The following is a 20105-nucleotide window of genomic DNA, read 5'->3' as shown; positions in this document are numbered from 1 at the left end:
AAACCTTTTTACAACTGATTAATCACTGTCATACCCAATAGGGTCTGGATGTATACCAGATCAGGAAAAACTCGGGGCCACGTTTTTTTTGCCCCACCACCCTGGGACCTGTGGTGCCACCTCTGCCTGAGGGTGCATGTTCTCCTCCTGGGAGTCTGCTGTAGTCATTTAACATATTTATTGTAAAAAAACGGTGCCATAGACTGAGTGTGTTATATACTGTACATAAAGCAGCCAGTTTATTAGCTACACAAACGTTCACGAAAATGTTTTTTTCCTACAGACATTGAATCAAGTGGCCGTGGCTTGCTACATAAAGCAGGCAGACAGACATCGAGGCATTCAGTTACTGTTCGATTGAACATTAGAATGGGCAAAACAAGTGACCTAAGCGACTTTGAGCGTGGTATGATCATCGGTGCCAGGCTCGCCAGTTCCAGGATCTCAGAAACTGGCGGGCTTCCTGGGTTTGTCAAGCACAACTGTGTCTAGGGTTTACAGAGAATGGTGCGTCAAACACAAAATATCCAGTTAGCTGTAGTCCCGTGGGCGAAAACAGCTCTTTGATGAGAGAGGTCGAAGGAGAATGGAAAGAATCGTGCAAGCTAACAGGTGCGCCACAAGGATAATATTTTATTTTGGGGGGGGGGGCAGATATATGATAGCAAAATGTGTAGATTTGCAGGAAATTAGCTTTAAAACTGCAAATTCTTCTCTGTCCCATACTGAAATGTGTAGACTAGCAGGAAATTCACTTTAAAACTGCCACATTTTCTCCCAACCTCATGGCAAAATGTGAACAAAAGCACGAGATGCGCTATAAAATAGCAACAAAAAAAATCTCTGCCCCATGGCAAAAACTGTAGAATTGCAGAAAATGTGCTTTAAAACGGCAACATTTTCACTTAGCCTCATTACAAAATGTATAGAATAGCATTATAAAACAGCACATTGTTCTCAATGCACTAAGGCAAAAGGTGTTGAAATGCAGTAAATTGGCTGATTTCCCAAAAAAACTGTCGGTGCCCCGGGCCCCAAATGCAGTAGTCCGGCCCTGGTGTAACATTACCGTTATAAAACATAAACATGCCCTTTGACCAAGATTTAAACGCCAACACTCCAGTCAATCTGAGCAAATGAAGAGTTCCCACTGTCTGCAGTCCAGTGTTTAGTGCTGACTCAGTCGACTCGTTATAAATGGCTCAGCACACTACAGATACGCTCGTGGAGCTAAAACAAAAAGTTGGCAGTTGTATCGACGAAGCCAAAGACAGGCTTCATCGTCTTAGTAAAGACATATGGAGTTGCCCAGAACTCGCATATGAAGAAAGAAAGTCTCACGACAGGTTAGTTACATTTTTCTCAGAGGAGAAGGGATGGACTGTGGACAGTCATTTTAAGCTCGAGACAGCATTCCGTGCCATATGGGGACCTGCCGGTGGCAAGGAGAACAATAATGTCATAAATGTTGGTTTCTTGACTGAATACGACGCACTGCCGGGCATTGGACATGCATGTGGCCATAACCTCATTGCGGAAATAGGAGCTGCTGCAGCGATCGGATTAAAATTAAAATTATCTTATCTGTCGGAAAGATATCAGTTTGTCTCTGTGAATGGTTTGTCCTCTGACAAATCAATTGTAAATTTCGGTGTTCCTCAAGGTTCCGTTTTAGGACCACTATTGTTTTCACTATATATTTTACCTCTTGGGGATGTCATTCGAAAACATAATGTTAAATTTCACTGCTATGCGGACAACACACAGCTGTACATTTCAATGAAACATGGTGAAGCCCCAAAATTGCCCTCGCTAGAAGCCTGTGTTTCAGACATAAGGAAGTTGATGGCTGTAAACTTTCTACTTTTAAACTCGGACAAAACAGAGATGCTTGTTCTAGGTCCCAAGAAACAAAGAGATCTTCTGTTCAATCTGACAATTAATCTGGATGGTTGTACAGTCGTCTCAAATAAAACTGTGAAGGACCTCGGCGTTACTCTGGACCCTGATCTCTCTTTTGAAGAACATATCAAGACTGTTTCAAGGACAGCTTTTTTCCATCTACGTAACATTGCAAAAATCAGAAACTTTCTGTCCAAAAATGACGCAGAAAAATTAATCCATGCTTTTGTTACTTCTAGGCTGGACTACTGCAATGCTCTACTTTCCGGCTACCCGGATAAAGCACTAAACAAACTTCAGTTAGTGCTAAATACGGCTGCTAGAATCCTGACTAGAACCAAAAAAATTGATCATATTACTCCAGTGCTAGCCTCCCTACACTGGCTTCCTGTTAAGGCAAGGGCTGATTTCAAGGTTTTACTGCTAACCTACAAAGCATTACATGGGCTTGCTCCTACCTATCTTTCCGATTTGTTCCTGCCGTACATACCTACACGTACGCTACGGTCACAAGACGCAGGCCTCCTAATTGTCCCTAGAATTTCTAAGCAAACGGCTGGAGGTAGGGCTTTCTCCTATAGAGCTCCATTTTTATGGAATGGTCTGCCTACCCATGTGAGAGACGCAGACTCAGTCTCAACCTTTAAGTCTTTACTGAAGACTTATCTCTTCAGTAGGTCCTATGATTAAGTATAGTCTGGCCCAGGAGTGTGAAGGTGAACGGAAAGGCTGGAGCAACGAACCGCCCTTGCTGTCTCTGCCTTGCCGGTTCCCCTCTTTCCACTGGGATTCTCTGCCTCTAACCCTATTACAGGGGCTGAGTCACTGACTTACTGGTGTTCTTCCATGCCGTCCATGGGAGGGGTGCGTCACTTGAGTGGGTTGAGTCACTGACGTGATCTTCCTGTCTGGGTTGGCGCCCCCCCCTTGGGTTGTGCCATGGCGGAGATTTTTGTGGGCTATACTCGGCCTTGTCTTCGGACGGTAAGTTGGTGGTTGTAGACATCCCTCTAGTGGTGTGGGGGCTGTGCTTTGGCAAAGTGGGTGGGGTTATATCCTGCCTGTTTGGCCCTGTCCGGGGGTATCATCGGATGGGGCCACAGTGTCTTCTGATCCCTCCTGTCTCAGCCTCCAGTATTTATGCTGCAGTAGTTTATGTGTCGGGGGGCTAGGGTCAGTCTGTTACATCTGGAGTATTCTCTTGTCTTATCCGGTGTCCTGTGTGAATTTTAAATATGCTCTCTCTAATTCTCTCTTTCTTTCTCTCGGAGGACCTAAGCCCTAGGACCATGCCTCGGGACTACCTGGCATGATGACTCCTTGCTGTCCCCAGTCCACCTGGCCATGCTGCTGCTCCAGTTTCAACTGTTCTGCCTGCGGCTACGGAACCCTGACCTGTTCACCGGATGTGCTTGTTGCACCCTCGACAACTACTATGATTATTATTATTTGACCATGCTGGTCATTTATGAACATTTTAACATCTTGACCATGTTCTGTTATAATATCCACCCGGCACAGCCAGAAGAGGACTGGCCACCCCTCATAGCCTGGTTCCTCTCTAGGTTTCTTCCTAGGTTTATGGCATTTCTAGGGAGTTTTTCCTAGGGAGTTTTTCCTAGCCACCGTGCTTCTTTCACATGCATTGCTTGCTGTTTGGGGTTTTAGGCTGGGTTTCTGTACAGCACTTTGAGATTTCAGCTGATATACGAAGGGCTATATAAATAAATTTGATTTGATTTGATTTAAAAGCTTTGGTAGAACGCACACCCGATTTTCCCGTCCCTGTACAGGTAAAATGTTTGAAGATATATTTTACGTGCGTGCTCACAGTTTCATGAAAATGTTGATTCAAAAGCGGTAACAAGAATGGGAAAGTATGCCTACTGTTTTGCTTCATGATTTGTCAACTCTTGCACAATTTAGCAGTCCATATTGGATGCAGGTTCTGTGTGTCTTGAGCAATCAGGTTTACCGACATAACCGGTTGAGCGAGCCTGCCACAATGCACGCCCAGTTGCAAAGCACGCTCTCCACTTACCTCCAGTGTTCATTTTAGTATTTAGTATTTTATTAGGGTCCTCATTAGCTACTGCTAAAGCAGCAGCGATTTATCCGGCCGTCATTGTAAATAAGAATTTGTTCTTAACTGACTTGCCTAGTTAAATAAAAAAATGATGTGATGGAAACGAGGTGATATTTCAGTCTGATCAACTATAGTCTACTGATTACAACCGCAGCTGCATATGCTACAGGCAATGCTGTGACTTGTCCACCCTGGCAAGGGTGAAGAAATTTGTAATGTTGTGTATTTATAGTCCATTTATTTGTGTTAGGAGAAAATCGTTTTATCCTAACACAAACACATGGGCTATAAATACATCAATTAATTTTCTGAAAATGTGAATGTGATGGAATTTGGTTTATATTTAAACTTGGGCTGGCTAGGCTACCTTGACCTTTTCAATCCACAATTATTAGCCGCCTGAATGTAATTTTTTATTTTTTTTAAACAACAACAACAGTGATGGCATAGACTGTGAGTTACTTTTTTAATCGCAGTTGCATAGGCCTACACGATGTAAACCTGCATAATGCAAGCTCAGCCCTATGAGTTCTATTGTCCAGTTGTTGTCTGTGTAAAGGAAACCCCCCCCCTTAGTCTAGTTTTTAAATATAATTAATATAAACAAGTTCAAGGTTGCTGCAGTTTGACAAGGTTTTCATCCTCCCTAGGGTCAGGAGTTTTTTTAAACCATGTGATCTGATTAGAAAAACTCTGGTCCTATCATAGCCCACACAAAAGCCCACACAAAACCTTTTTACAACTGATTAATCACTGTCATACCCAATAGGGTCTGGATGTATACCAGATCAGGAAAAACTCTGGGCCACGTTTTTTTTGCCCGACCACCCTGGGACCTGTGGTGCCACTTCTGCCTGAGGGTGCATGTTCTCCTCCTGGGAGTCTGCTATTAGTCATTTAACATATTTATTGTAAAGAAACGGTGCCATAGACTGAGTGTGTTATATACTGTACACTCAGTGGCCAGTTTATTAGCTACACAAACGTTCACAAAAATGTTTTTTTCCTACAGACATTGAATCAAGTGGCCGTGGCTTGCTACATAAAGCAGGCAGACAGACATCGAGGCATTCAGTTACTGTTCGATTGAACATTAGAATGGGCAAAACAAGTGACCTAAGCGACTTTGAGCGCGGTATGATCATCGGTGCCAGGCGCGCCAGTTCCAGGATCTCAGAAACTGGCGGGCTTCCTGGGTTTGTCAAGCACAACTGTGTCTAGGGTTTACAGAGAATGGTGTGTCAAACACAAAATATCCAGTTAGCTGTAGTCCCGTGGGCGAAAACAGCTCTTTGATGAGAGAGGTCGAAGGAGAATGGAAAGAATCGTGCAAGCTAACAGGTGCGCCACAAGCAGTATGAGTTCTTGGCCCCATCTAGCCTGGTGTCAACGGTACAGGCTGCTGGTGGTGGGTGTGATGGTGTGGGGAGTGTTTTCTGACTTACAGTTCATATAAGGAAATCAGTCAATTGAAATAAATTCATTAGGCACGAATCTATGAATTTCACATGGCCGGGCAGGGGCGTAGCCATAGGTGGGTATGGGGGGGCATAGGCCCACCCACTGGGGAGCCAGGCCCAGCCAATCAGAACGAGTTCTTCCCCACAAAATGGCTTTATTACAGACATAAATACTCCTCAGTTTCATCAGCTGTCCGTGTGGCTGGTCTTAGACGATCCTGCTGGTGAAGAAGCCGGATGTGGAGGTCCTGGGCTGGCATGGTTACGCTTGGTTTGCAGCTGTGTAATGATCATGCTGTTTAATCAGCATCTTTATATGCCACACCTGTCATGTGGAAGGAATATATTGGCTAAATGCTCACTAACAGGGATGTAAACAAGGATAAATGCTCACTAACAGGGATGTAAACAAATTTGTGCACAAAATTGGAGAAATAAGCTTTTTGTGCATATGGAACATTTCTGGGATCTTTTGACACTTTACATGTTGCATTTATATTTTTGTTCAGTATAGATGGGTGTATCTAACAAACTGGCCACTGAGTGTATATTAGAAATGAGTCAAAATAGGCTGCCATGATGTTTATTATTATTATGTAATAACCATGCTGTCGCTGGTGTAGTGGAGGGTATATGCAGGTATAAGCTGTATGCCCACTTATTTTTCAGTGGGAATTGCGTGAACTCACTTCTTAATCCCCGCAGATACGCATCAAAGTAGTGTAGTGGAGGTATATGCTGTATCAATTATAGGGCTGATAGAACAGATTGGAATGTTTAGCTTAAAATGTTGATAAACTATTATTTATTCACATTTTAGGCTCAACAATGTACACACAGCAGTAGGCCTATGCGTGAATGTTCAAAAATGCAATTTGTTGGAAAACACCGTTATAAAATTTGCACCGCACATGCAAGAGGTTTCATGGACAGAGATGGCAATATCCATTAGGAAGAGGGGGGATTTAAAGATGCAACAACTATCAAGGGTTGTTAATATGACTAGGATAATGCCTTTGGCTGCTAGACAATGAAATAATGTTGAAAGAAAACCAATAGAACAGGAGAACGCATATGAAGAAGTCTTTATAAAAAGAATTGCCTATAAATATAGCCGGCTATTATCTCCACATGCAAATAAAAGCCTCACTCTGGGCAAGAAAATCAGCTCTGCATTGTTGCCACCTCACTGAAACCCCCAACTCTAGGGGGACCTCTGGGAACAAAACATCGATATTTTGGGTCCATGGCCAGGAAACTCCCCAGACCTTAATCCCATTGAGAACTTGTGGTCAATCCTCAAGAGGCTGGTGGACAAACAAAATCCCATAAATTCTGACAAACTCCAAGCATTGATTATGCAAGAATGGGCTGCCATCCGTCAGGATGTGGCCCAGAAGTTAATTGACAGCATGCCAGGGCGGATTGCAGAGGTCTTGAAAAAGAAGGGTCAACACTGTAAATATTGACTCTTTGCATCAACTTCATGTAATTGTCAATAAAAGCCTTTGACACTTAAATGCTTGTAATTATACTATACCATAGTAACATCTGACAAAAATATCTAAAGACACTGAAGCAGCAAACTTTGTGGAAATTAATATTTGTGTCATTCTCAAAACTTTTGGCCACAACTGTAGAGCAATTCTTCATGTAGGATAATATATATCTTTTTTTTTTTTTGGGGGGGGGGGCAGATATATGATAGCAAAATGTGTAGATTTGCAGGAAATTAGCTTTAAAACTGCAAATTCTTCTCTGTCCCATACTGAAATGTGTAGACTAGCAGGAAATTAACTTTAAAACTGCCACATTTTCTCCCAGCCTCATGGCAAAATGTGAACAAGCACGAGATGCGCTATAAAATAGCAACAAAAACTGTAGAATTGCAGAAAATGTGCTTTCAAACGGCAACATTTTCACTTAGCCTCATTACAAAATGTATAGAATAGCATTATAAAACAGCACATTGTTCTCAATGCACCAAGGCAAAATGTGTTGAAATGCAGTAAATTGGCTGATTTCCCCAAAAAACTGTCGGTGCCCAAATGCAGTAGTCCGGCCCTGGTGTAACATTCCCGTTATAAAACATAAACACGCCCTTTGACCAAGATTTAAACGCCAACACTCCAGTCAATCTGAGCATATGAAGAGTTCCCACTGTCTGCAGTCCAGTGTTTAGTGCTGACTCAGTCGACTCGTTATAAATGGCTCAGCACACTACAGATACGCTCGTGGAGCTAAAACAAAAAGTTGGCAGTTGTATCGACGAAGCCAAAGACAGGCTTCATCGTCTTAGTAAAGACATATGGAGTTGTCCAGAACTCGCATATGAAGAAAGAAAGTCTCACGACAGGTTAGTTAAATTTTTCTCAGAGGAGAAGGGATGGACTGTGGACAGTCATTTTAAGCTCGAGACAGCATTCCGTGCCATATGGGGACCTGTCGGTGGCAAGGAGAACAATAATGTCATAAATGTTGGTTTCTTGACTGAATACGACGCACTGCCGGGCATTGGACATGCATGTGGCCATAACCTCATTGCGGAAATAGGAGCTGCTGCAGCGATCGGATTAAAAGCTTTGGTAGAACGCACACCCGATTTCCCCGTCCCTGTACAGGTAACATGTTTGAAGATATATTTTACGTGCGTGCTCACAGTTTCATGAAAATGTTGATTCAAAAGCGGTAATACGAATGAGAAAGTATGCCTACTGTTTTGCTTCATGATTTGTCAACTCTTGCACAATTTAGCAGTCCATATTGGATGCAGGTTCTGTGTGTCTTGAGCAATCAGGTTTACCGACATAACCGGTTGAGCGAGCCTGCCACAATGCACGCCCAGGTGCAAAGCACGCTCTCCACTTACCTCCAGTGTTCATTTTAGTATTTAGTATTTTATTAGGGTCCTCATTAGCTACTGCTAAAGCAGCAGCGATTTATCCGGCCGTCATTGTAAATAAGAATTTGTTCTTAACTGACTTGCCTAGTTAAATAAAAAAATGATGTGATGGAAACGAGGTGATATTTCAGTCTGATCAACTATAGTCTACTGATTACAACCGCAGCTGCATATGCTACAGGCAATGTTGTGACTTTTCCCCCCTGGCAAGGGTGAAGAAATTTGTAATGTTGTGTATTTATAGTCCATTTATTTGTGTTAGGAGAAAATCGTTTTATCCTAACACAAACACATGGGCTATAAATACATCAATTCATTTTCTGAAAATGTGAATGTGATCGAATTTGGTTTATATTTAAACTTACATTTACATTTACATTTAGCAGACTCTCTTATCCAGAGCGACTTACAAATTGGTGCATTCACCTTATGATATCCAGTGGAACAACCACTTTACAATAGTGCATCTAAATCTTTTAAGGGGGGGGGGGTTAGAAGGATTACTTTATCCTATCCCAGGTATTCCTTAAAGAGGTGGGGTTTCAGGTGTCTCCGGAAGGTGGTGATTGACTCCGCTGTCCTGGCGTCGTGAGGCAATGAAATAATGTTGAAAGAAAACCAATAGAACAGGAGAACGCATATGAAGAAGTCTTTATAAAAAGAATTGCCTATAAATATAGCCGGCTATTATCTTCACATGCAAATAAAAGCCTCACTCTGGGCAAGAAAATCAGCTCTGCATTGTTGCCACCTCACTGAAAACCCCAACTCTAGGGGGACCTCCCTTACACATGCAATAACCTGAAGCATCATTTTGAGTGCATTGTAAAATAGGATGTGCATGAACCTAATGCTCATTTTATTTTGGTATCAGCCCTCTCATCTACAGTGTGCCATTTATTGGCTTGTAATAGCTCTGACAAGGGTTAGGAGTTTTTCTGGACACATTGACCAGCCAACTCTTCCTCCACAGGTGACAGTGTTGGGAACCCCAGCAGAGGAGGATGGAGGGGGTAAAATCGACCTGATAAGGGAGAGGGCGTTTGATGGCATGGACGTGGTATTCATGGCTCATCCCTCTCAGGAGGATGCTTCCTGGCTGCCAGATGTGGCTGAACATGAGTAAGGTTATTTCACGGGCTCACACACAACAGTCTATTGTATTTTTGTGGCACCCGATGGCACCACATTCCTTTTATAGCGCACTACTAAAAGGGTACATTTGGAAACATACACAATCTTTCGTAATACAAAACATATGTATCCCACTTCTCATAGTCAATGGCTGCTAGAACGGAAAACATATTAGGTAGAGATCCATGTTGTAGAGTGCAATCCATTGTTGGCAGAGTACCCCTTGTGAAATATGCATGAACTCTGTACTGGGGCCCCTAGCTGCATTGCAGAGTGCTATTTCAGGCTGCAGTCAGACCAGTTGCAACATGTGAGATACCACTGATGAATCTCAGAATAAACCAGACCAACATCATGACTCTGGGGCCTAGGTCTGGTTTCTTGTTTCATTACCAGCGAAAGGCGTAAGTTGATACACACTCAAAAATGTTGTAAGTGGTGCTGACTAATAGAATAGTACACTTGTGTGAAAAATCTATTCAGATAGTCGCTCACTCTAAATATGCTCCCAATATTTTATGGGTAAAGACCAACGTTTTGGCACAATTTTTCAATTTCCAGTGTCGTAGTGAGATACCGTGGCAAGGCATCTCATGCTGCAGCCTATCCCTGGGAAGGGGTCAACGCGCTGGACGCTGCTGTGCTTGCCTACAATAACCTTTCAGTGCTCAGACAGCAACTCAAGCCAGACTGGAGAATCCACGGTGAGGGACAGCTCAGTTAACATAAACACGTACTGTATGTTCCTCCTGATCTTGTCCTCAAGAGTAATATTTATTTCCACAATAACAACTTCAGAGGCATTTTAAACTCTACGCAGAAGGAATGGGAGGCCTGCAAACTCCATGTAGCAAACATTTACCAAGTATAGTTCTACATTGCTTCCTTGTGTGGTCCTGTGCAGGTATCATCAAGCATGGAGGGGAGAAACCCAACATCATCCCCGCCTACACAGAGCTGGAGTACTATCTCCGAACTCCCTCACGTAAAGACTTGCCCACCATCAAGGCCAAGGCTGAGATGTGTTTTAGATCCGCTGCCATGGCAACTGGCTGTGAAGTAAGCACAATGACAAAATCACCACGAAGACAAACAATCATTTAAGAGAAATATGTGAATAACTTATCCAGAGCAGGGTCGGGGTCAATTCTGAATTGAGTTGTGAATTAGTCTATAATTAAAATTAAATTCTTGAATTTTAATTACATTCTAATTGGCCGCACTCCACAGGAAGCAGATTTTTTTTTATTGAATTTGATTGGAAGGAAGTAACATTTAATTCAATGAAATTCATGGAAATTAAAATGGATCATTTATTGCATACGTCATTACGCACGTGTTTATTTTGACATCATGTATGGTTACCAATACTATGTTTAACATGTTCTTGAAACATTTCATATTTAAAACTCATCCTCCTAAAGTGTATTTAAATAATTACAGTCCTCTGGAAAAATTCTTAGAACATTTTGTAGGTTGTCTGTAATTTATTCATAAGTCACTTACATGTTATAAAATATTAGGGGGAAAAATAATTTCCCAGAATGCGTTAGATCAAACACTCTAGAATTGAAGGGAGCAGCCTAATGTTATCATGGCAAAAATACAAACAAAATACTGTTTGGCATCTTTCAGTTATATAATCCAGTTTATATTTGAAATTATATCTATATTCTTTGCAGTAATAAGTGGCAGATGCTTTTGGCAAAATGTTTGAGACTCATATGTTTCATGTCTCCATTGATTTCTTTGAATTGGTTTGAATTCAATTCTACTTCCTTCAAATCAAATTCAATATGCTAAGCAAGTGATGCATCATTTTCCTAGTCTTTTAACTTGTGTAGGCTTTTTGAATGATATCCACAAACACAAATATAATTGTGCCTTCAGAAAGTATTTAAATTCCTTCACTTATTCCACATTTTGTTGTGTTAAAGCCTGAATTCAAAATTGGTTAAATATATTTTCTCACCCATCTACACACAATACCCCATAATCACAAAGTGAAAACATGTTTTTAGAAATTCTATCAAATTTATTGAAAATAGAAATACAGAAATATCTAATTTACAGAAGTATTCACACCCCTGAGTCAATACTTTGTTGTAGATGCACGTTTAGCGGCGATTACAGCTGTGAGTCTTTTTAGGTAAGTCTATAAGAGCTTTGCACACTTGGATTGTACAATATTTGTCCACTATTCTTAAAAAAAAAATTCAAGCTCTGTCAAGTTATTTTGATGATCATTGCTAAACAGCCATTTTCAAGTCTCGATTTTCAAGCCAATTTAAGTCAACTGTAACTAGGTCACTCAGGAACATTCAATGTTGTCTTCGTAAGCAACTCCAGGTAGATTTCTTTTAGGTTATTGTCCTTCTGAAAGATGAATTTGTCTCTCAGTGTCTGTTGGAAAGCAGACTGAATCAGGTTTTCCTCTAGGATTTTGCTTGTATTCAGTTCCTTTTTATCCCAAAACACTCCCTAGTCCTTGCCGATGACAAACATACCCGTAACATGATGCAGCCACGACCATGCTTGAAAATATGAAGAGTGCTACTCAGTGATGTGATGTGTTGGATTTGCCCCAATCATACCGCTTTGTATTAATTTCGTTGCCACATTTTTTGCAGTATTACTTAAGTGCCTTGTTGCAAACAGGATGCATATTTTGGAATATTTTTATTCTGTAGAGCAGGTGTGCCCAACCTTCTTTGATGTGAGATCTACTTTTTCATTTGCCAGCCTGATGAGATCTACCAGTCTCTAAATCTAAACCAACCAACAAAATGTATGAAACGCAACTCACCACTGAGTATGGACCTGCTGCTATGATACCTATTTGATACCCAAATATAATGTGGACCAATAACATGTTTTCCACAAATAAGTGCAACTAATTTAATTTCCTACCTTAGTGTGACTTTTGGCATTGGGTGGATACTAGTAGTTTTTCATTGTCAACGCTGTAGCAGCTTGTTGCAAGTCTCATGCAGGCCACAAGGTGGTCATCAGTCATAGTAGATCTGTACTTAATGTGAGAAAATGCAGACTCACAGAGGTAGGCTGATCCAAAACGGGCTGTTAAGTTGAGAGCACATCTTCTTATGTTGGGATACTTCTCCTCTAGCAGTAGCTCCCAGAACTCTTCCTTCATCTCAGTGGTTGCCCTGGATTTCAGCTGAATGTCATTTTGAAGGGTGAGAATTTCAGTTCCTGCTATAGATGTGTCCAACTGAACATGTGATCCCATTTTGGAGACAATGTCTTCCACATTTATGTCTGTGCCAACCAAATGGAAAGCATATATAAGTGGCAATAGGCTCAAGTGATGCGAAGTCAGTGAAACGACTGTCAAACTCAGATAAGATGCTCTGGACTTATTGAACACGGAATGAGACCATGCAACTCATTATGCGATATGTTAAGCACATTTTTACTCCTGAACTTATTTAGGCTGGCCATAACAAAGGGTTTGAATACTTATTGACTCAAGACAACAATTCAGTTACATTTTTTTATTAATTTCAAAATGTTTCGACAAACCAAATTCCACTTTGACATTATAGGGTATTGTGTGTAGATCAGAGGCACAATCTCAATTTAATCCATTTAAAATTCAGGCTGTAACACAACAAAATGTAGAAAAAGTCAAGAGTTGTGAATACTTTCTGAAGGCCCTGTATATCATGACTGTGTTTTCGCAAATTTGCTAATATAATCATGAAGCCCATTTAAAAGATGAGGGGACATGATACGGAAGTAAAGCGGAAGAGGCGGTTACTTTTACAGGATATTTAAATTCTAATTGCTGTTGGGTGTGGCCAATGAGTTGAATATAATTAAATTCAGAAATTCCAAATTGACCCTAACCCAAAGCGATTTACCAACACATTTTTTTTTTTAAAGGTTGAACTGGAGTTCGCAAGGAATGCCTTTCACAACGTCCTGCGGAATCCCACCCTGTGTGGGTTGCATGAGGTAAACGGCAAGGCTTTGGGGATGGAATTCACTACAGATGAAGAGGTCCTCAAAAACACCTCTGGTAAGACGGCAATTCAACTCTGCATCCCTCACTGTGCTTTCCACGGGCCATATTGTGGTCATTGGAAGAACTAGGAGGCAATGTTCTTGTTATACAATGAAACTGTAATGCTGTAATGTAGAATGAAAGACAATTGATTGTTTGTAATCTCCACAGGCTCCACAGACTTTGGCAATGTGTCTTTTATTGTACCTGGAATCCACCCTTACTTTTACATTGGCTCAGATGCTCTAAACCACACAGAGGAATACACCGTAGCTGCTGGTATGTCTTTATCATACACCTGAAATCAATTAGAAACACAGTAGATACGGTGCATTCGGAAAATATTCAGACCCATTTACTTTTTCCACATTTTGTTACGTTACAGCCTTATTCTAAAATTGAATACATTGTTTTTTCCCCCTCATCAATCTACACACAATACCCCATAATGAAAAAGCAAAAACAGGTTTTCTGAAATTTTAGAAAGTGTATTAAAAATAAAACACTGAAATATAACATTTACATAAGTATTCAGACTCTTTACTTTATCGCTGCCAAGCACCTTTGGCAGCGATTACAGCCTTGAGTCTTCTTGGGTATGACACTACAAGCTTGGCAGACCTGTATTTGGAGAGTTTCTCCCATTCTTCTCTGCAAATTCTCTCAAGCTCTGTCAGGTTGGATTGGGAGCATCGCTGCACAGCTATTTTCAGGTCTGTCAAGAGATTTTTGATTGAGTTCAAGTCCGGGCTCTGGCTGGGCCACTCAAGGACATTCAGAGACTTGTCCGGAAATGCAGGAGTGGCTGTCTTGGCTGTGCGCTTAGGGTCGTTGTCCTGTTGGAAGGTGAACCTTCGCCAGAGTCTGAGGTCCTAGGCACTCTGGAGCAGGTTTTCATCAAGTATCTCTCTGTACTTTGCTGACTAGTCACCCAGTCCCTGCCGCTGAAAAACATCCCCACAGCATGATGCTGCCACCACCAATCTTCGTTACCGTAGGGATGGTGCCAGCTGTCCTCCAGACCTGACACTTGGCATTCAGGCCAAAGAGTTCAATCTTGGTTTCATCAGTCCAGAGAATCTTGTTTCTCATGGTCTGAGTTCTAGCAAGCTATCATGTGCCTTTTACTGAGGAGTGGCTTCCGTTTGGCCACTCTACCATAAAGGCCTGATTGGTGGAGTTCTGCAGAGATGGTTGTCCTTCTGGAAGGTTCTCCAATCTCCACAGAGGAACTCTGGAGCTCTATTAGAGTGACCATCAGGTTCTTGGTCATCTCCCTGACCAAGGCCCTTCTCCCCCGATTGCTCAGTTTGGCTGTGCGGTCAGCTCTAGGAAGAGTCTTGGTGGTTCTAAACTTCTTTAATTTAATAATGATGGAGGCCACTGTGTTCTTGGGGACCTTCAATGTTGCCATTCCCCAGATCTGTGCCGCGACACAATCCTATCTTAGAGCTCTACAGACAATTCCTTTGACCTCATGTCTTGGTTTTTGCTCTGACATGCACTGTCAACTGTGGGACCTTATATAGACAGGTGTGTGCCTTTCCAAATCATGTCCAATCAATGGAATTTACCACAAGTGGACTCCAATCAAGTTGTAGAAACATTTTAAGGATGATCAATTGAAACAGGAGGCACCTGAGCTAAATTTTGAGTCTTATAGCAAAGGGTCTGAATACTTACATAATTGAGGTATATATACTACTCAAAAAAATAAAGGGAACACTTAAACAACACATCCTAGATCTGAATGAAAGAAATAATCTTATTAAATACTTTTTTCTTTACCTAGTTAAATGTGCTGACAACAAAATCACACAAAAATAATCAATGGAAATCCAATTTATCAACCCATGGAGGTCTGGGTTTGGAGTCACACTCAAAATTAAAGTGGAAAACCACACTACAGGCTGATCCAACTTTGATGTAATGTCCTTAAAACAAGTCAAAATGAGGCTCAGTAGTGTGTGTGGCCTCCACGTGCCTGTATGACCTCCCTACAACGCCTGGGCATGCTCCTGATGAGGTGGCGGATGGTCTCCTGAGGGATCTCCTCCCAGACCTGGACTAAAGCATCCGCCAACTCCTGGACAGTCTGTGGTGCAACGTGGCGTTGGTGGATGGAGCGAGACATGATGTCCCAGATGTGCTCAATTGGATTCAGGTCTGGGGAACGGGCGGGCCAGTCCATAGCATCAATGCCTTCCTCTTGCAGGAACTGCTGACACACTCCAGCCACATGAGGTCTAGACCCAGGGCCAACCGCACCAGAATATGGTCTCACAAGGGGTCTGAGGATCTCATCTCGGTACCTAATGGCAGTCAGGCTACCTCTGGCGAGCACATGGAGGGCTGTTTGGCCCCCCAAAGAAATGCCACCCCACACCATGACTGACCCACCGCCAAACCGGTCATGCTGGAGGATGTTGCAGGCAGCAGAACGTTCTCCACGGCGTCTCCAGACTCTGTCACGTGCTCAGTGTGAACCTGCTTTCATCTGTGAAGAGCACAGGGCGCCAGTGGCGAATTTGCCAATCTTGGTGTTCTCTGGCAAATGCCAAACGTCCTGCACGGTGTTGGGCTGTAAGCACAACCCCCACCTGTGGACGTCGGGCCCTCATACCACCCTCATGGAGTCTGTTTCTGACCGTTTGAGCAGACACATGCACATTTGTGGCCTGCTGGAGGTCATTTTGCAGGGCTCTGGCAGTGCTTCTCCTGCTCCTCCTTGCACAAAGGCGGAGGTAGCGGTCCTGCTGCTGGGTTGTTGCCCTCCTACGGCCTCCTCCACGTCTCCTGATGTTCTGGCCTGTCTCCTGGTAGTGCCTCCATGCTCTGGACACTACGCTGACAGACACAGCAAACCTTCTTGCCACAGCTCGCATTGATGTGCCATCCTGGATGAGCTGCACTACCTGAGCCACTTGTGTGGGTTGTAGACTCCATCTCATGCTACCACTAGAGTGAAAGCACCGCCAGCATTCAAAAGTGACCAAAACATCAGCCAGGAAGCATAGGAACTGAGAAGTGGTCTGTGGTCCCCACCTGCAGAACCACTCCTTTATTGGGGGTGTCTTGCTAATTGCCTATAATTTCCACCTGTTGTCTATTCCATTTGCACAACAGCATGTGAAATTTATTGTCAAATCAGTGTTGCTTCCTAAGTGGACAGTTTGATTTCACAGACGTGTGATTGACTTGGAGTTACATTGTGTTGTTTAAGTGTTCCCTTTATTTTTTTGAGCAGTGTATATATATATATATATATATATATATATATCTGCAAACATTTCTAAAAAAACTGTTTATGCTTTGTCATTATGGGGTATTGTGTGTAGATTGATGAGGGAAACAAGTCATTTAATCAATTTTAGAGTCTGTAATGTATCAACATGTGGAAAAGGGGAAGTGTCTGAATACTTTCTGAATGAGCTGTAGTCTACTCCGTTAGATAGATAAAAGTATTTTTTTTCCAGTTCAGTTCAGTAAATCTTTATTGTCCCAGAAGGGCAATTTGAATGCAGCATAAAAATATGTATAAAACACAAACAGGTTTTCCTACCCCTGTCTTACAGTAACTGTCCAGTGAATATATAGGTGCAGTACCATACAAAAGTTTGGACACCAAGGGTTTTTCTTTATTTGTACTTTTTTCTACATTTTAGATTAATAGTGAAGACATCAAAACTATGAAATAACACATATGTCATCATTTAGTAACCAAAAAAGTGTGTAACACTCATGATGCAAAGAGTGCAATTTCTGAGGCTTGTAACTCTAATGAACTTATCCTCTGCAGCAGAGGTAACTCGGGGTCTTCTTTTCCTGTGGTGATCCTCATGAGAGCCTGTTTCATCATAGCGCTTGATGGTTTTTGCGACTGCACTTGAAGAAAGTTTCAAAGTTCTTGAAATGTTCCTTATTGACTGACCTTCATGCCTTGAAGTAATGATGAATTGTCATTTCTCTTTGCTTTTTTGAGCTGTTCTTGCCATAATATGGACTTGGTCTTTTACCAAATAGGGCTATCTTCTGTATACCACCCCTACCTTGTCACAACACAACTGATTGGCTCAAATGCATTAAGAAGGAAAGAAAGTCCAGAAATGAACTTTTAACAAGCACACCTGTTAATTGAAATGCATTCCAGGTGGCTACCTCATGAAGCTGTTTGAGAGAATGTCAAGAGTGTGCAAAGCAGTCATCAAGGCAAAGGGTGGCTACTTTGAAGAATCTCAAATATGAAATATATTTTCATTTGTTTATCACTTTTTTGGTTACTACATGATTCCATATGTGTTCTTTCATAGTTTTGATGTCTTCACTATTATTCTACAATGTAGAAAATAGTACAAATAAAGAAAAACCCTGCAATGAGTAGGTGTATCCAAACTTTTGACTGGTACTGTATATTAGGTAATATAATATTGAATAATTTTTCACATAGGCTTACTTGTGTGTGTCTCTGAATCCATCGTCTAGGTGATGATAAAGCTCAGTTCTACACCCTGCGGGCGGCCAAGGCACTGGCCATGACAGCACTGGATGTGCTGCTGTGCCCAGAGCTGCTGCAGAGAGCCAGAGAGGACTTAAAGGAGGCTAACCTAAAGGAGGAGCGGGCCCTGAGAGGGGCCTCAGAGGCCAAACATTGTGGAGGGGCAGCCCAGCACTGAACCACATACTGTATACTAACAGTAGGCTCTGGCAGACAGCCTACCATGTCACCTCCTGCCCACCTGATTCAACCAATCAACTTCATGATCTCATTGAAATGAATTAGCTAACTTAAGTGTGGGGCTAGAACAAAACCCTGTGATCTGTAGCTCTCTATTGACCAATGTTTGTGTTCACTGATCTTTCTGGTCAAAGGTAACCATAATAGAGTGAAATACTACTGATCCACTGGTCAGGTTTGATATTCCAACAGCTGATAATGGGCTATTGATAGGAGGAAAATCTTAATAAACTTAGTTTTCAGCTATTCAATAGGCCCTAAAAGCACTATTTGGTGCTTCTACCAAAGATATGTTCTGTTATGTGCTCTGTTATGTGTGAGCACTTGAATTGTTATTATCATTACATTATAAAAACACCCTGTAACGCCCTGGCCATAGAGAGGGTTTTTTTGTTCTTTATTTTGGTTAGGCCAGGGTGTTACATTGGGTGGGCGTTCTATGCTCATTTTCTATGTTGTCTGTTTCATTGATTTTGGCCGTGTGGCTTCCAATCAGGCACAGCTGTTGTTGGTTGTTGCTGATTGGGAGTCACACATAAGTGCCTGTTTTTCCGTTGGGGTTTTGTGGGTAATTGTTTCTGTTGTGTGGTTTGCACCGACAGAACTGTTGGCTTTCGTTTTCCCTGTTTTTTGAAGTGTATCATTAAAAATCATTATCAAATCAAATGTTTTTATATAGCCCTTCTTACATCAGCTGATATCTCAAAGTGCCGTACAGAAACCCCAAACAGCAAGCAATGCAGGTGTAGAAGCACGGTGGCTAGGAAAAACTCCCTAGAAAGGCCAAAACCTAAGAAGAAACCTAGAGAAGAACCAGGCTATGAGGGGTGGCTAGTCCTCTTCTGGCTGTGCCGGGTGGAGATTATAACAGCACATGGCCTAGATGTTCAAATGTTCATAAATGACCAGCATTGTCAAATAATAATAATCATAGTAGTTGTCGAGGGTGCAACAAGTCAGTAACACAAGAGTAAGTGTCAGTTGGCTTTTTCATAGCCGATCTTTGAGAGTATCTCTACCGCTCCTGCTGTCTCTAGAGAGTTGAAAACAGCAGGTCTGGGACAGGTAGCACGTCCGGTGAATAGGTCAGGGTTCCAGCAGGTCTGGGACAACAGGTCTGGGACAGGTAGCACGTCCGGTGAACAGGTCAGGGTTCCATAGCTGCATGCAGAACAGTTGGAACTGGAGCAGCAGCACGGCCAGGTGAACTGGGGACAGCAAGGAGTCATCAAGCCAGGTAGTCCTGAGGCATGGTCCTAGGGCTCAGGTCCTCTGAGAAAGAGGAAGAAAGAAAGAGAAAGAGAGAATTAGAGAGAGCATATTTAAATTCACACAGGACACCGGAAAAGACAAGAGAAATACTCCAGATGTGACAGACTGACCCTAGCCCCCCGACACATAAACTACTGCAGCATAAATACTGGAGGCTGAGACAGGAGGGGTCAGGAGATACTGTGGCCCCATCCGATGAAACCCCCGGACAGGGCCAAACAGGTAGGATATAACCCCACCCACTTTGCCAAAGCACAGCCTCCACACCACTGGAGGGATATCTCCAACCACCAACATACCATCCCGGGACAAGGCCAAGTATAGCCCACAAAGATCTCCGCCACGGCACAGCCCAAGGAGGGGCACCAACCCAGACAGGAAGACCACGTCAGTGACTCAACCCACTCAAGTGACGCACCCCTCCCAGGGATGGCATGGAAGAACACCAGTAAGCCAGTGACTCAGCCCCCGTAATAGGGGTAGAGGCAGAGAATCCCAGTGGAAAGAGGGGAAACCGGCCAGGTAGAGACAGCAAGGGCGGTTTGTTGCTCCAGCCTTTCCGTTCACCTTCACACCCCTGGGCCAGA

At 42.5% G+C, this 20105-nt stretch overlaps 1 protein-coding gene and 1 long non-coding RNA gene across 3 annotated transcripts; one reads left to right on the top strand and one right to left on the bottom strand.

Moving 5' to 3' along the window:
- The first annotated feature begins 1123 nt into the window (after positions 1-1123).
- LOC115194385 (peptidase M20 domain-containing protein 2) lies at positions 1124-18615 on the top strand. 2 transcript variants are annotated; one of them, XM_029754048.1, is made up of 8 exons: positions 1124-1568; positions 3653-3695; positions 9324-9472; positions 10046-10188; positions 10389-10543; positions 13391-13526; positions 13683-13790; positions 17994-18615. In XM_029754048.1, exons 1-8 carry the CDS (start codon positions 1198-1200, stop codon positions 18182-18184), a joined length of 1296 nt encoding a protein of 431 aa, XP_029609908.1. In that variant the 5' UTR covers positions 1124-1197; the 3' UTR covers positions 18185-18615. The 2 variants fall into 2 exon arrangements, with proteins under 2 accessions (XP_029609908.1, XP_029609911.1); XM_029754051.1 differs by lacking the exons at positions 1124-1568; positions 3653-3695 and adding an exon at positions 7573-8069.
- On the bottom strand, positions 6237-9341 carry LOC115194397 (uncharacterized). Its single transcript, XR_003878354.1, has 2 exons — positions 9131-9341; positions 6237-6662 (listed from the first exon to the last, which is right to left on the bottom strand). It is a non-coding gene; the product is annotated as an uncharacterized LOC115194397 (long non-coding RNA).
- Positions 18616-20105: the final 1490 nt, after the last annotated feature.

The sequence above is a fragment of the Salmo trutta genome, chromosome 1 (assembly GCF_901001165.1).
Source record: "Salmo trutta chromosome 1, fSalTru1.1, whole genome shotgun sequence".
In the NCBI taxonomy this organism is placed as follows: domain Eukaryota; kingdom Metazoa; phylum Chordata; class Actinopteri; order Salmoniformes; family Salmonidae; genus Salmo; species Salmo trutta.
Note: the sequence above shows the minus strand (reverse complement) of the source record. Positions and strands in the feature narration are given on the sequence as shown.

Excerpts from the sequence above, each read along its gene's own strand:
- LOC115194385 (XM_029754048.1), top strand. The coding sequence starts at position 1,198 with ATGGCTCAGCACACTACAGATACGCTCGTGGAGCTAAAACAAAAAGTT. Across the intron at positions 9,473-10,045 it reads CCAGATGTGGCTGAACATGA|TGTCGTAGTGAGATACCGTG; the intron begins GTAAGGTTATTT and ends TTCAATTTCCAG. Across the intron at positions 10,189-10,388 it reads GCCAGACTGGAGAATCCACG|GTATCATCAAGCATGGAGGG; the intron begins GTGAGGGACAGC and ends GGTCCTGTGCAG.